General features: G+C 49.4%; 1 protein-coding gene across 2 annotated transcripts in view; it reads right to left on the bottom strand.

The window, feature by feature from the left end:
• The window catches only part of LOC147905372 (16S rRNA processing protein RimM family), a 110,374-nt gene that overhangs the window by 33,639 nt on the left and 60,075 nt on the right, over window positions 1–16,660 (bottom strand). For both annotated transcript variants that reach the window (XM_087370618.1, XM_087370670.1), the window contains 3 exons: window positions 11,742–11,941; window positions 11,315–11,609; window positions 11,101–11,217 (listed from right to left, as the gene is read on the bottom strand). In XM_087370618.1, coding sequence (XP_087226744.1) covers window positions 11,101–11,217; window positions 11,315–11,609; window positions 11,742–11,941 — 612 coding nt within the window. The remainder of the gene's footprint in view (window positions 1–11,100; window positions 11,218–11,314; window positions 11,610–11,741; window positions 11,942–16,660) is intronic.

The following is a 16,660-nucleotide window of genomic DNA, read 5'->3' on the forward strand; positions in this document are numbered from 1 at the left end:
TCATTAGACTCGGCAGTTCAGTCCCTTCCTCCCCGTTCGTGCCGGATTCCCGACTCCATCTTCTTGAGGGAGGACGTGCGCCGCAGTATTGGTAGCCTATGGGACAGAGATTGGGGCGAGTGCGTGGATCTTGTTGATTCGGTGGCGCAGGCTTTGCAGGAGTCCAGCCATTTGCCAGCTCAGGCCCTTCAGGTTCGACAGGAGTGGTGGGGCAGAGAGAGAGCTCTTTGTAGGGACCTCGCCTCCATTCAGTGACTCCAGCAGGCAGCCCCGGGCTCGAAGGAGCTTCGGATCCAGGCCCTTCGAGCCAGAGCCCTTCTTGAGGAGACTCTCCAGCACCGTTCAGAGTTTTCCTATCACGCCTCTCTCTCATTCTGGGCTCGGAAGGGCGACCGGATGTGCAGGGAGTTCTTCAGGACGCATGGACAGAGAGCAGCAGGTGATCAGCTACGGAGTCTTAGGACAGCGGAGGGGCACATCGTTACTGATCCGGGTGAGGTCTTGGGGTTGGCTACCGACTTCTACAAGACTCTTTTCCAGCAGGAGCAGCTTGCCCCTCGCACTCGACGCTCCCGCAAGGTGTGGAGGCACATTCCAGCCCTGGTTCAGCCCAGCATGCAGGCGACGTTGTTGGCACCGTTCACTACTGACGAGATGTTGGAGGCCTTGATGGCCATCGATGGGCAGAAATGCCCTGGCGAGGATGGGCTATCTCGCGCTTTCTTCACCTCCTTCTGGGATCAGATCCATCAACCCCTCCTAGCAGCCCTCCAGAGGATTTTCAGCAGCGGATATATGCCAGAGAGCCTCTCCTCGGGACTGATTTGCCTCATCCCGAAGGGAGGAGATCGACAGGAGATCCGTCAGTGGCGCCCGATCACTCTCCTCACCACTGCCTACAAAATCCTTGCCAAGATGATCAGCGCCAGAGTTCGGCCTCTACTTCCTGACCTCATTCATGACACTCAGACAGGCTTTGTCCAGGATCGCAGTATCCTGGATAATGTCTTCACCTTCTCAGAGGCGGCGGAGTGGGCTCAGCACAGTGGGTCACATTTAGCCATCCTACTTCTCGACTTTGAGAAGGCCTACGATCGAGTGGACTGGTCCTTCCTGGCGGGTACTCTGGAGCGACTAGGTTTCCCAGCAGGATGGATTCAGGGTATTTCAGCGTTATACAGGACAGCTTCTAGCAGGGTCATCATCGGCGGCCGGATGGGAGAGCGATTTCGTTTGGAGAGATCAGTGCGTCAGGGTTGCCCCCTTGCTCCTTACCTGTTTCTCTTCTTCGCCGAGGCTATGACACACTACCTTCGGGCGAGGTCGACCGGGATCCGGGGTGTTCGCCTTCCCATCAGGGAGGACACGGAGCTCCTGGATTCGGAGTATGCAGATGACACAGCACTGTATGTCCAGGATGATGAGATGATGCTGGAGAGGGTGAGGATGGCCCTAGAGGTCTTCTGTTCGACAGCCGGTGCGAAAATCAACTGGAACAAATCAGTTGGTTTTCTCACAAACCCCGGGGCGTGCTCACAGTGGGGGAGGTTTTTGGGTTTCAGGTGGATCCCGCAGGGACAGACAGCTAGATATCTCGGCTTTCAGGTCAGCCTGGATATCACGCCAGCTCAGCAGTTTCTCCCGGTGCTAGATTCCATTCGACGAAAGCTGGCTTTCTGGAGCACTGCTAAGCTCTCTCTTGCAGGTCGTGCTCTTGTAGTCAACCAGGTCCTCCTAGCCACGGCATGGTATGTGGCTTCCTGTTGGTGTTTCTCGAGATCCAGCGTGGCACAGCTTAGGAGGTTGGTCAGGAACTTCCTGTGGTCCGGGGGGGACGGTCTCAGAGATACCAGAGCCAGGGTTGCCTGGCAGACAGTCATTCTTCCGCAGGCTGAGGGTGGCTTGGGGGTCATCGATCCAGAGCTTCAGAGTCAGGCCCTGCTGGGCAAGTTAGTTATCCGCGGTTTGACCCCGGGGGGGGCAAACGTGGAAGATGTTACTTCAGCAGGGGGTCGGTTCTTGTGTCCCACGCCGAGGTGGAGAGTGGCTACCGTCCCTCAGGTGGATCTTCACTTCTGCCCCGCTCACTCAGCCCCGCTCCCCACTCGTTCGTAGCCTCCTCATGGTTTGGAGGCGGCTCCGCCTCAGTCTCATACAGTCCCCTCCTAGCTGTCAGGAGGAGATCGATCGCCAGCCGCTCATCTGGAACGGTCAGGTCAGAGATGCCGAGGGCCTTCAGCTGGGGGAGAGATCACACATCAGGTGGGACGGCTGGATGTGGGGGCCAGCCCGGTCCCTTCGAGTTTGGAGGGATACGTACAGACACTTGGAGACCGCTGCTCTAGTAGTCGCAGCTGGAGGTGCCTGTGGAGCTCAGGCGAGATGCACGGAGATAGACGGAGCGATTCCAGCTGATTGGCTGGTTCCACCCGAGGTTCAGATCCTCATGCCTGGTGATGACCGTTGGCTGGGACAGTTCACCCCCCGTGGCATCCCACTGGTGGTCGCAGGTCGGATGGACGACACCTCTGTTTCCTTTTTCACGGTTATGGGGGACGGCCGACTCAGGAGAGAGGATGTGCTCATCGACCCCCTACTCCCATGGCAGAGGGTTCGGGTCGTAGGCCTCGTGGGGAAGGTTTGGCGGACCGATCCCAGTATAGAGCAGGATCAGCTGCAGTTATGGCGACTCTGGCTCTGGGAGGGGCGGGCCTTGTCAGAGCTTGATTGGGACCCAGGAGAGTGGAGATGGCTAGAGATTGTGACAGGTCAGGGGCCGACCTCTTTCTTCGCCTACAGCATGACATTGGGCAGGAGAGTTCTCGGGAGGATGCAGAGCCGCCCTTCCACCCAGCGGCCCAGTTGGTATGCTCAGGGTATCTCCACGCTATTTTTGCAGGCCTTCTGGAAGGCCTTGTGGGAGAGCTGGCGGCCGCGGAAGATCTCCTACTTCCTTTGGCTTCTCGCCCACAAAGGTCTTCTAGTGGGGAGCTGGTTGCGGCAGATAGGTCAGGATGGACGTTGTCAGATCTGTCATGAGGACGAGGAGTCACCAAAACACTGCCTGTGGAGTTGCACTCGCGCCCAAGAAGTGTGGAGGTGGACCTTCGGGATCCTTACTCGCGCAGCACCGGAGTTAGGTTTGATCACTTGGGGCGCGTTCTGCTGGTGCAGCACCGCACCTGGTTTTCATCACTTGTTCGAGGCATATCCGCAGGACCCCACGTTCCTTATCACACAGGGGACGTGGGGGCCGCTCGAGAGCATTCTGCCGCACCTGGCAGAGGCTGGCACAGGATCTCAGGAGAGGCAGCCAGTCTGGGAGATTATTAGCAGCATCGCAGGATGGCACATTTGGACCTCGCGCTGCGCGCAGATCCTCGGTGGCATCTCCCTTTCGACTACCCAGGTCATGACTGACATCTGGAGTGAGATTATACACACCCTCAGAGGCCAGTGGGACCAGATACAGGGAGACTCCCGGGCTGGCCGGGAGAAGCGGAGACGTTTCCTCCGTGATTGGGACACACAGGGCCTCTTCTTCGAGCATCTTCGCAGGGCCTTCAGTGGCGCTACTCACCACCTCTCTGGCTGTTCATTCACACTCGCCTGATCCCTCCCTGAGAGAGAGCTTTACTTTTTTGTTACCTTTTTGGGCTGCGTCCGATTTGTGAACGCAGCCCCGTCAGTTGCAAAGCTGACCTCATGTATCTTGTTTTCGAAGTAATATAATTAGCACTGTTTTTTCGGCCAAAAAATAATAATAATAATAAATATATATATATATATATATCACACTGTAACCAAAACCACTTTTCCATGTACTAGGGAAAACTCCTGCAATCCCAATTGACTCAAACACGAAGGCAAATAAACAAGCATATGCTCCAACAAAGCTTAGAAGGCATAGAGAGCTCCCTGGTTATAATTCTTGCTGCATGAAGAGATCAACTAGTCCCTATAGTCCACTCAAAATCTGCATTTTGAACTCGTTGCACGTTCCGCTCGCATCGTGGTAAGCGATCCTTGGGCCACATTAGTACCATAGCGTGTGCTTTACGAAGTCAGCAGGCAAGCTTACCAACGTTTGGTCTTCTATCCATCTCTTCTCCGTTTCGTTATACGCTTTGAAACTAATAACGAAACCATTAAACCAATACTTGGTTCGATCGCGTCAAGATCGGTGCGTAGGCTACCATATCATGATCCCGTGGATCCGGTAGTTCTTCCCAAACATATCTGCGAACATCGTATGCTACAACTCCGCGCAACTTAAATCTTTCCTTCTGCTGCCACTGCACTAAAAACCACCCAAAATTTTTTTTTTTTTCCCATGAAAAAGGCTTCTATTAAGTAAGAACAAAAACCCGCGAGAGCAAGCTCAAAGCGGAATACATCATGAAATCATGAGGATAATAAAAAACCCCTCAAAGTGAGGTGGAAAGAAACCAAGGCTGAGGCTGAAAGTGCCATCTCAACCCTGTAGTAGATTCAGAGAAGAAAGGAGAATCCTTCCATTCCCTGAAGAAAGAAGCCCTCCTAGCTGAGGCTGCACGGGAGTCCCCCTGCATACCCGTCCATACGGCCATCAGAGTGTGTACGATGTCTGTCCAGATACTAGCCAATGTGTGCGAGGGATGAACCTGAGTACCCTCCATAGCCTCTGTGCATCTGGCTCTCCAGATATGCCAGGCTGCTATGCTCGCTATAATCTCCCAAAAAGTATCCACAGACGCATGTACAGCTGTAAGAGGACGGTGTGGAACCACATCCAACGAGCAGAACTCAACCCGATGACGTCGAACCGAAATGGCCCGAGAGGAGTCAAGTCCCTCATGGAAAACCTGAGGTCCTGTAAGAGAAAGCCAAGCCACCGAGCCCCAAGTCATAAAAAGTGGGGAATGGGCAAAGTGACTGAAGATCCTAGCTATCCCCATCCAAATCAATCTCGCCTGTCTGCAATCCCATAAGCAATGCTGAATAGACTCCGAAGCAAAAAGGCAACGAGGGCAAGTAGGGTCGGCTCCGAATCTGGACCTCCAAAGGTTCACTGCAATCCCTCCATGAATAGAAAGCCAAAAGAAGATAGTGATCTTTCTATTCCTGTGGGATTTCCAGAGCCTCCTCTAGAAGTACCTCTGCTGATCCGCAGTAATACCAAAAGTCTCCCAATGAGGAACTCTGGAGGGTCTCCAGCCTCTACTACTGAGCTGAAATCTCCTGGCATTACTGACCGTGTAACGAAAGAAGGGGATGGTCTTCTCTCGATGCCCCGCGTCAATCCACTCCCACTCTCCGGGGTCCCACTGTAAATACCTGATGGGAACTCCTCCATAGAGCCAGAGTCTCCAAGACCCGGTGGAGAGTAACTGGGGGTCAGGGTCTAAGAACCACTCTGAATCTGATCCCTGCATCAAGAGGCCTACGACCCTGATAGGCTGAAAAGCAGACTCAAGCAAGATATCATCTGTAGATCTGAGCAACCTGCCACCATCCTGGACACTGAAAACCAAAGCATCCTCCTGTGCATCTCGGAAGGCTAAGACCTGAAGTGGAACCCCGCCTCTCGAGAAAGTACCTGCCCAAGTGGAGGAAGTGAGAGGCATATCATCTGTGTCTATCCAAGCCTCTGGAAGGGCTGTTTCAATCTGCAAGATCCTCCCTGCACTCCCTCTGAGATGTCCTGTCAACCTTGACTTGGTTTCCTCTGGAAGCCTACGGAAAGCTTTCCAAGATCCCAAAGAAGAAGCAGGTCCCCTCTCCCACCTGGCCCACTGCATGTAGAGTGAGGCACCCAGTGGTCTGCCACGATCATCTAAAATACTGTCATTCCACATGATGGGCTGCCTATCAATCTCTTCCCGAGAGGAAGAAGGAATCCTCCGAAGAGAGCTTCTGAAACTAGCCCAAGCTTTCAGAATGGCAACCATGAGAGGGGATGAAGGTGATCTGAGGTGTGCTGTGGTGAAGATCCATCTAACACTGCTCATCCAGTCTCCTCCTGAGGAAGGTGTGCACCTCTGTATGCTGCTGATAAGAAAGTCCTTCCACGGTTCCTGTCCTGGCATAAGTCCTCGCACCACTATCTTGCAAAGTAAAGCTCTGCACTGTAAATCTGGATCAATAATATTGAGACCCCCATCCTGTGTAGGGAGGATGAGGGTCTCCCAAGCCACTCTGGCTAAGGCATCTGCTGTGCCATCAAGCCCACTCCAGAGAAAGTTCCTGATCGGTCTTCTGAGCTGAATGATGCAGTCCCTAGAACGGCACCAACATGAACAAATAAACCAGGCAGTGGCCAGGAGGACCTGGTTGACCACCACAACTCTAGAGGCAAGATCCAGCTTGGCTGAGCTCCAAAAGAGAAGCTTCCTTCTGATGCTCTCCAACACGGGAGCAAACTGCTGCGTGGTAGAAATACCCAAGCCGACCTGGCAGCCCAAATACCTGATAGGCACACCCCTCTGAACCCAAGTGAACCCTATGTCAAGCCCCCAAACTGGAGTGTCCTCATCACTGATCCAAAAGCCATTGGATTTATGCCAATTTATCTGCGCCCCTGCCGCCAAGCAAAATAAATCCAATGCTGTCCTGAAAGAAGTCAGTGTCTGTGGAGAGGCATCCAAATAAATTGCTGTGTCATCAGCCAACTCACTGTCAAGCAGCTCCTCTTCTCTTCTGATGGGAAGTCTCAGCCCAAAGATGTCAGCTTGAGATCTAACATAGATGCTCATAGCTTCGGCCACGAATAAAAAAAGGAAAGGAGCAAGGGGGCATCCCTAACGGACTGATCTCGAAATCTGAAATCTCTCACCCCTTACCCCACCAATAAGTACCTGGCTATGGGCTGATCTGTACAAAGAGGAAACACCTCTGATCCAAACATCAGTGAATCCAAAGCGTAGAAGGGTGCCCTCCAAAAAACTCCAATCTACTCTGTCATAAGCTTTTTCAAAATCCAACAGTAGAATGGCAAGATTCTGGCCACTCTGCATGGCCCACTCTGAAGCTTCCCAGAAAGAAAAAATGTTATCAAAAATACTTCTGCCATGCACAAATCCCGTCTGAGTGTCATGAATAAGATCACGGAGAAGTGGCTGCAATCGGAGGCTGATAGCCTTGGCCAGAATCTTGTAACAAGTCCCCAGAAGTGTGATAGGCCTCCACTGGGACAATAAATTTCTGCTACCTCCTTTTGGGATAAGGTGGATGAGGCCCTCTGTAAGCGACTCAGGCATCTCGCTAGAGTCCCAAATGGCTTGCATGGCTGAAGTAATATAGTCTCCAATCATATCCCAAAATGCAATGAAAAAAGACGGGGTGAGGCCATCTAAACCTGGGCACTTGCCCTTGTGAAGGGCTGAAAGTGCAGTCCTGAACTCTGTGTTGGTGAAAGGTGCGTCAAGTAGAACATGCATATCCGGATTCACCAACACTGGGATACTCTGCCAAATAGCCTGTCTAGCATCCTCTATATCGTGTGTCTTAGGATCAACAGTAAGGAGGGTGGCATAGAAATCTGAAGCTATGCGTAAGACGTCATCTGGCTCTGTCTGTAAAACCCCATGTGAGTCAATAAGCTGAGATACACTCTCTCTACTATGTCTAGGGCCAAGAGTAGAGAAAAAGTGTTTATTGACTCTACCACCCATCTGAATCCAGAAGGACTCCCGTGCATGAAAGGCATACTCTACTCTCTGATCAAGCAATAACTACAGATGAGCCCTCGCTGCAGTTAGGCGCTCCTGAATCCAAGCATCTGAAGGCCGTTTCTGCTCTTCCCTCTGCAAAGCTGCTAACTGCTGGCGAACACCAATCTCACGTTTGAGAATATCTCGTCTCCTGGTAGAAGCAACTGAGCAGTAAAAGTCGCTAATACCAGAGAGGGCAGCGGCTAAATGTGATGGATGTGGCTGCCCACCCTGGACATGAGCAAACCATATCCGTAGGGCTGCCTCCGTAAGGTCCTCCTCTATGTAAAAGGCCTCTGGAATCCTGATGCTGGCAGATCGGCCTCTCAAGTGAGGCTCTGAGATAGCCAGAACAACAGGGAAGTGGTCTGAAGTGGAAACCCCTGCAGCAATGCATACCGATCCACCTCTGTCTAGTGCCCAGTCATCTACATAAAATCTGTCAATGCGTGCATGAATAGGCATCTGTTGCCTCCTGTTCGACCAAGAGAACAGGAGGGACTGTGGCTGAATAAGAAAGGCATCATCACACCAAGTATCTCTGCCACAGAAATGGAAAAGGAAGGCATCCCAAGCCGCTCTCTCCAAAGAGTGAAGTCCACAATCGAGGAGTGAGGTCTGGGGGGAGAGCCGCAAGCATCCAGTCTCTGGCTTGGGATCTGGAAGGGTGAGACCCGAAGATGCATGCTAGCAATGTGGTAGAGCATTCAATCTCTACATCCTTCTTGAGCTGCTGCAGCTCGTCTTTAGAGAAAGTGAGAGTTTTCGCGGCCGGTGGAGATGGAGTAGGATTGGCTGACGGGGTATCCATCGCCAATCAAGGTGAGGAGGCCGACTCGAACAGAATAAAGGCTCCTTCCGTTCCAAAAAAGCTGCGGGGGGCAAGGGAGGGGAAAGGAGGCAAGGAGGAAGCAGGGGGGAAGGGGAGGGAAGGAGGAGAGGGGCTGGGGCTGAGAGGGGAGAGGGGCAAGCTGAGAGGGAGGGAGGGGGCGCTGGAGGGGAGGGCTAAGAGGGAAAGGAGAGGAGAAGAAGGAGAGGGGAAGGAGAGAAGGGAAGGGCAGGAGTGAGAGGAAGAGAGGGGGCGGGAGAGCACGCAGGGAGGGGGCGGGACAGCAGGGGGGAGGCGAGGGGCAAGCAAGGGAGGGGGCGGGACAGGGGGAAGGGGCGGAACAGCAGGGGGGAGGGGGCGGAGGCAGGGAGAGGGGGCGGAGCAGCAGGGGGGAGGGGGCGGAGGCAGGGGGGAGGGGGCGGAACAGCAGGGGGGAGGGGGCGGAAGCAGGGAGAGGGGGCGGAAGGGCAGGGGGAGGGAACGAGGGACAGGCAGGGGGAGGGGGCGGAGCAGCAGGGGGGGAGGGGGGGGAGAGGCAGGGAGGGGGCGAGGGACAGGCTGAGGGGAGAGAGAGACGGGCTGAGGGAGGGGGAGCAGCAGGGGAACGGGGAGGAGCAGCAGCTCCCGTGACACTACCACCACAAATTTTGGCTCTCTCCTCCCACAATATTGCACAGCTAGTCCCTCGATGCGTCCCAGTCACGACCGCTCTGATGTTCAATGTCTCAACGCTCACGTTCACGACGGAGGCACAAGACCTGGGCTTAACTACTCTCCAAAATTGCTCCGCGATAAACGTAATTAAAAGTAATACCAGTGTGGTCTTTGTCTGGTTAGCTGTTCACAGTAACGTGCGTAACTCTACTGGCTACCTCACCTTCAATTCGCCAACAGCTTTACGTGAACTCGGCCTCTTAGATCTCGTAGATGTTATTTGAACACATACCCATGCGGGTGACGGGATATCTCAAGGCAACCTGTAAGCAATACATGCACGTAGCAATACCAACACTCAGACGGTCGCCCCGCTCCCGGGATACTTTCATGACCTCAGCCCAGAGCCGAATCGCCTTCCTTACCAAATCCTGCGACAGCTAATTCTGTGACCACACAGTAGCTCATCAACGCTACCCAGACTGACGAACTGCCAAATTACAATCTGTGTAGAATTTGGGCTCCGTATTGTCCGTCGTCAAACGCCCAGCCAGTCCCAGACCTCTCGCGATATAATCTGCGCTCTGATACCAAATGAAACACGAAAATCTGTTTGCTCTCAGCTGGTTACGTCGAATTACGGGCACAGGCACTTGCATTTTCCTCCCAGCCAACCTCGGTGGTAGCAAACTCTTAAAAAAAATCCGATTACGTGAAAGCTTCAGCTTGCTTATTCCCAACGAGCCCCAAAATTCCCTAGATGGATCTAGCATGCCACATGTCTTCATTTTAGGGTCCTTCCTTAATGCATCATTTACCCCTCTCTTGGGATATCATTAAAACTATTTGCCCCTTGGCACATTTCATGCATTTAGGTCCTTAGCCTTAGATCCACCTGTTCTAGTGCCATGTCACCCTCACCAAGGACCTTGACCTTTATTCCTTTTTGATCATTTACATGAAGCCCAAACAAATATAATACAAACATTGATCCTTTAAAGGAAAATGTCGACTAACCCTTCCGAGGTCATGTTACCTCAACTTGAGTGTAACATCTAGGCCTCCCAGATGGATTGAAAAAGTTGTTACTCATTATTTATGGGCCCTTGTGCTGTCTCTCTCTTCCAATGTCCTTTTTCTTGCTGTTGCAAATCCCTTCTTCCACTCTTGCACGCTTCTTGCGGTGTTGTGCAACTGATTCCAGTGCCATATGTACTAGTTCTTGGCATGCGAAACTTGTTTCTGAGGGTGAGATCCTGCTACGAATTGTTTTCCAGCCACCCAAGGGCCACTACACCTACTGCAATTTGGATTTCCTGCCCTCCACTAAACCCTGTATTTGCTGCGAATTGCCCTGGGAGGCGTTTTCTAAGCTGCAATCTGCCCCAAATCCCTAAAGTCGCTACGATCTGATTCCAAAAGGGTGTTTAGGATTCATCGGATCTGTTTTCAAAGGCCTCAAGAAGCAGTTTCATTGCGAGAAACAGTGTTGTACAGCTTCTCTGTTCAGCCAGGTGCTGTAAGCCAAGCTCCTAGCGCTGTTCTGGACCTTTGTACTTTTCTGGAGGATTTTGCAGCAATTTTGACCTGTTTTGGAGCAGGCTGCCTTCTGTTTTAGCCATTTTCAGACTATCTGTCTGCTGCGGGGACTCTCAAGGACTCTCTTCCAGAAATGTCACCTCATTAGAGGTTCTTTTGATTACTATCCATGATCCAAAAGAGGAGTATGGCTCCCATCAGAGTAGCTTATACTCCTGAAGAAGATTATGCTAGAATATAACAAAATTATGGCAAGGAGTAATGAGCCCCAGGGGAGTTGAAGGTTATTCATTAAGGCAAGAACACTTCAAGAGCTTTCTTTTCCACAATAGAAACGTTATAAAGTATATGCAAAATTGATACTGCTTTGTTTAAGTATATATATACCTGTGCTTCATCAAGCCCAAAATATGACTCTTCTTTGAGCAGGTCCTTCATGATCTGTTCTGAGGTCTCGGTACTGACCAGAACCCATGGGATATGTGGCCTTTCCCCCAAGCACATCTGTTTAGACAAGTTAAAATCCAAATGAAATTCCATCCACAATGTAACTGTTCATTTAAAAGGAGAACATGAAACAAACACTGATTTAGAATTTTACCTCAGCAAGGTCTTGCATAGAGAGAAGTTTTTGCACTTGACTCTGAAACTTCAATTTTAAAGATGAAAGAGACATGTCATATTCAGTTTCTTCCATACTAGGGAGAGCTAGGACTGCCACTCTAGCTTCCGCAACAAGCTCCAAACCTTTCTGCCACCAGTTCCAAGTTCCTTTCTCGACGGTATTGTTGCAGCTGAAATCTCTAGGAGAGATACTGAGCCAGTCTTTCAAACCTTTCCAATCTACAGAAGGAAGGCTAATAGGAGGGAGCAAGTATCTTCCGTTATTTGCAAGCCTGCACAAAATATCCAAACACATCCAATAAGTTCCTGTATGATCCGGACATGAAAAAACTACGCAGAAGAGCTCCAATCAATATATGCTAACATGTATCTCAACACAAAATAAGTCCCTTCAATAATGATACCCTTTAAGAGCACCAAGAGAGTCTTGTACTGCATGTTCAAACAACTTGAAATCAATGCCCAATAATTGTGCTCGCAGGATCTCTTTTTGGATCTTATCACTAGAGGTTAGCCCTAAGAGAATATGCCCTTGTTTCAAAGCTAGTACGCGTTTTTTAATTCCAGAAGTTCTTTCTTGGATTTTGCGTCTTGTTCTCAAACCCTGCATCATAAGCAACATGGCATTCTTTCAATGGTAGCTTTTGAGTGCTCTCGATAAAACATAAGGAAAGAACAAATACCATGAGGAGAGAATATAAAACAAAACCTCCACACGCAGTAACCTCTACTTTTTAAAGCAGTAACCCTATTAATATGCACAACTGCACAATGTAAAATCTCTCTCTCTCTCTCTCTCTCTCTCTCTCTCTCTCCCCCCCCCCATCAGAGAAGGCTATGGGGAAAGCAAAGACCTAAAGAATATGCTGGAGCAGCAAAATCTCTCTCTCTCTCTCTCTCCCCACATCAGAAAGAAAGAAAGAAAGAAAGAAATTTTATGTTAGAATTATAGATATAATTCAGCAGTGACCAATGTAAATTAATAAGCTAGTTAGGGGCACTTTTCCCTCTTTAAGAGATTTTTCCCCCTAACCGCAGTTAGTTCACTAACTATGGTTAGTGACTACTAAGGTTTTGTCACTAGGACAAAACCTTATCTCTAACTCTTTCAGTTGTACTCTCTCACACTCTTCTATTGCAACTCAGCTATCAAGCTTTCAGCTCTCAAGCTCACTCTCTCTTGCTCTCTCTCTCTCCCCAAACTCTCACGTTTGGTATCAGAGCAGTTTGATCCTGCTCCCTGCTCCTTCCTCGTTCAGCTCCAACCTACAGCCCACACTCCTGCTGCTACATCCCGTCCCAACCTGCTCGAAGCAATCAAAAGACTGTCCGTACAGTCCGTACGACTGTACGGAATCCGTACCCTGCGCCACTCGTCTGTACCTGCCCGTACTCAGCCGTACCCACCGTACCTACGCATTCTGTACCAATCGTACCTTCTGCATCGTCGTCCGTACGTCGCCGTAGCGTTTTGCGTCAAAGTCGTACCTACAGTCTCGTCGTACTTCGCGATCGTATGGTGTATAGCTTGTCGCCGTACAGCGCCGTACGTACCTAATCTGCAGAGCTGTTTGGTCGTACTGTACCTGTTGTGCTAACGTGTACCTGCCGTACGTGCTGTACCTGCTCACACCTGCAGCCTTACCTGCGTCATCGCCGTACGTAATCCGTACATTGATTGTACCTGCGCACAAGCTGTACCTTGCAAGTGATCTTAGGCAGGCACATTTTGCAGACAGACATTGTTTGGCTCAGTTTTTTGGGAGTACATTTGGGGCATCCTGTTTCTTGCAGACATTGCAATCAATTTGCAGCTATTGAAGAAATTTGGGGCTGCACTTGGAGCAAACATTGCAGATTTGGTCTGAAATTTGGGGCTTTCTGCTGAAACTGAAAAATTTGGGGCTTTTTGAGCTTTTGCCCCTTTCTGGTTGCAATTTCAAGCTTGAAATTTGGGGCTTTTCATTTTGCAGTACAATTTCTTGAAGAAATTTGGGCATTTTGTAATTACACTGCAATTTCGCAGTGAAATTTGGGGCTTTTGCAGACAAAGCGCAATTCTTGCAACATTTGGGGCTTTTGATCAATTTGCCCCTTTCCGGTTGCAATTTCGGGCCTATTTTGGGACTTTTGTGTTGGGAGAGCAATTTTTGGAGTTTTCAGTTCATACTGCCTTTCTTGAAGTGTTTTGCAGCACTTTTGGCAGATTCTGGAGAGTTTTTGATGCTTGGACAGATTTCTGACAGTGCAAGTGCAGAAATCTCAGTTGCATTTACAGCCAGTGCTTGGCTGTGTTTTTTGGGAGTTGTGCATTTTATTCCGAGTAAGGGAATTCAGTTTTGTATCTGCTTAAATCTCTTTCTCAGATATGGCCCAGCAAAATCAGAATGACTTCCAGTTCAGTGGTCTTTCACAGGAAGACAAGTTGGATGGTACAAACTACTCCCTTTGGAGTTTTATGGTACGCAATATTCTGATTTCTCGCAATTTATGGGATTATGTGAATGGGGGTGAGATCCGACCAGCAAGTATGGCACCTAATACCCTCCTCAGCAAGGAGGTGGAAGAGGTCGTGCACAGGGTGCAGCTGCAGAACAAGTTGTTGGTGCAGCTATAGCCACTACTCCAGAGCAGAAGAGATGGGATTCACGGGATGCCTTAGCTTTGTCATGCATCTCTCTTTCAGTGAAAAGATTTATCATTCCGCATATCCGGTCGTGTAAGACCTCGAAGGCAGCGTGGGATATCTTAGAAAGCATGTATGCAGCCTGGAATGATGCAAGGGTATCTTTCTTGAAAAGAGAGTTAAGTAATACACATATGGAAGAGGGTGACTCCATGTCAGTCCACCTCACAAAGCTACAGGATCTCAGAGAGCAATTATTGAACATAGATGAGATTATTCCTGATTCAGAGATGATTACTACCACTCTGAATTCTCTTCCTGAGTCTTATCTCAGCTTTCATACCTCGTTGAACTTATCATTGAGGGGGGGTGCAAATCCTCTCACTTTTCATGAGTTGATAGGACTTCTACTTCAGGAAGAGCAGACTAGGAAAAACTTGGCTTCATGTGCAGGTGAACAAGCTATGCTCTCAAAGTTTAAGTCGAAAAACAAAGGGACAGGCAAAGACATCAGTAAATCAGCCTTCCAGTGGGTCAGGACAGCCTTCACAAAAGGCTAAAAATGATGCAAGTAAGCCCAAGAAGAAGGGCTTTTGTCATTACTGCAAAAAGCCAGGTCATCACATTGCAGAATGCAGGAAAAGGCTTGCAAAAGAGAAGAAAAACAGCTCCGGTATGGCTGTTTCGGATTCAGCTCCTCATGCAACTGACAGTGGGGATGCTGCAGCCAACTTTGTTGGACAGGATTATGCCTTTTTATCTTGCATTTCAGATTCTAGGCTGGCTGCTCCAAATGCTCGAGATAGTACAGCCACTTGTAATGATGATACATATGCATTTTTGAGTTGCAGTTATGACTCTTCTACGGATGCATCTGCTTTCAGTGTCAATGAAACACTGAACACTTGGTATTTTGACAGCGGTGCATCCAAGCATATCACTTCTGGGAAGTGTCTTTTTACTTCCTTGCATCCACCTAACGTTGGTAAGAAAGTCACTTGTGCCAATAACTCATCATATTCAGTACATGGCACAGGAGAAGTTGAGCTTACTACCATTGATGGCTCAGTTTTCAGACTTTCAGATGTCTTATATGTGCCTGGTATCACCAAAAATCTTCTTTCAGTGTCCACTCTTAACAGAGCTGGATTTCAGGTCATCTTTGAGGATGACAAATGTGCTGTCCGAGACAGAGAAAATGATTATGCCTTAAGATTATCTGGCACTCTGCTGCGTGGGCTTTTTCAGCTTGATCTTTTTGAAAAAAGAGCAGCCCATGCTCTTGCAGTTTCTACCCCTACAGCTGCCATGCAGAATGCAGAATTATGGCATGCCCGATATGGCCACATGCATTATAACAACTTGATGACACTTCAGAAGCACTCTATGGTTGATGCATTGCCACCTCTTGAGATACCTCCTCCACATGCCTGTGAAGGGTGCATTTTAGGCAAGATGCAATAGATTCCCCTTCAAAAAGGATGGTTCAGTTAAAGTTGTCCGCAAATTACAGCTTATACACAAAGATGTCTGTGGTCCCATGAGGACTCCATCATTGGGTGGTCATCTCTACTTTGTTACCTTTATTGATGATTACTCCAATTTCACTTGGGTCTTTGGGCTGAAGCGCAAATCAGAAGTGTTCATGGTGTTTAAACACTTTTCAGACATGGTTGAAAATGAAACCGGACTCAAGATACAGACATTGCGCATAGATAGGAGTGGGGAATACTTGTCTACATATTTTGATGCTTTTCTGAAAGGCAAGGGTATTGTGCATCAGCTCACAGTGAGGCTAACCCCTCAGCAAAATGGCAAAGCTGAGAGGAAAAATAGAACTCTTATGGAGATGGACAGATGTATGCTGAAAAGCAAACACATGCCTCACAAATTCTGGGTTGAAGGTCTGATGTGTGCCAATTACATTTTAAATCGGGGTCCCACTAAGGCTTTGAAAACAAAAACTCCCTATGAGATCTGGAATGGGAGAAAGCCTTCAGTGGATCATTTCCGAGTCTTTGGATGCCTTGCTTATGCTCATGTGCCAGTTGAATTTAGGCACAAGTTGCCAGATAAGGCAATTAAGTGCATGTTTGTTGGGTACAGTGCAGAAAGCAAGGGGTACCGTCTCTACAATCCTGCTACACGCAAGATCATTGTCAGTAGAGATGTGATATTTGCAGAAAATTCAGCTCACATTCAGGCTGAATTTTGTATGCCTTCTTCTTCGATGGATGTCTTTGAGGGGTTGCTACCCATTGCCCTGGGTTCCCCTGCTGATATTTCTGATGCAAATCAGAATTAAAACAGCCACCTCCCGATGCTTCAGTTCAGCCACAGGATGTCTTGCCACCTCCACAGGCAGTGGAACAGGTGGTGCAGCAAGAAATTGCAAACATACATGCAGCAAAAACAGTCCCAAACTAGCTGTTACAGACTCTCAGGGAGAGTAAAATTGATGCTCCATTACCTGGCAGGACTCGCAGTGCAGCAAGGCACATGGAAGGTGCTAATTCAGTGGAATCAGCATATGCAGGTACTCTTCTTGATGACGAGGAACCTGCAACATTCGAAGAAGCAAAGGACAATGTGCATTGGATGAATGCCATGCACGATGAGTTGCAGTCCATTGAAAAAAATCAGACTTGGGATGTTGTAGACTTGCCACCGCCATTGGCACACGATGGGTTTTCAAGG

This window comes from Dipteris shenzhenensis, chromosome 1 (genome assembly GCF_047967505.1).
Source record: "Dipteris shenzhenensis isolate YYH24624 ecotype China chromosome 1, Dip_SZ_1.0, whole genome shotgun sequence".
NCBI lineage: Eukaryota > Viridiplantae > Streptophyta > Polypodiopsida > Gleicheniales > Dipteridaceae > Dipteris > Dipteris shenzhenensis.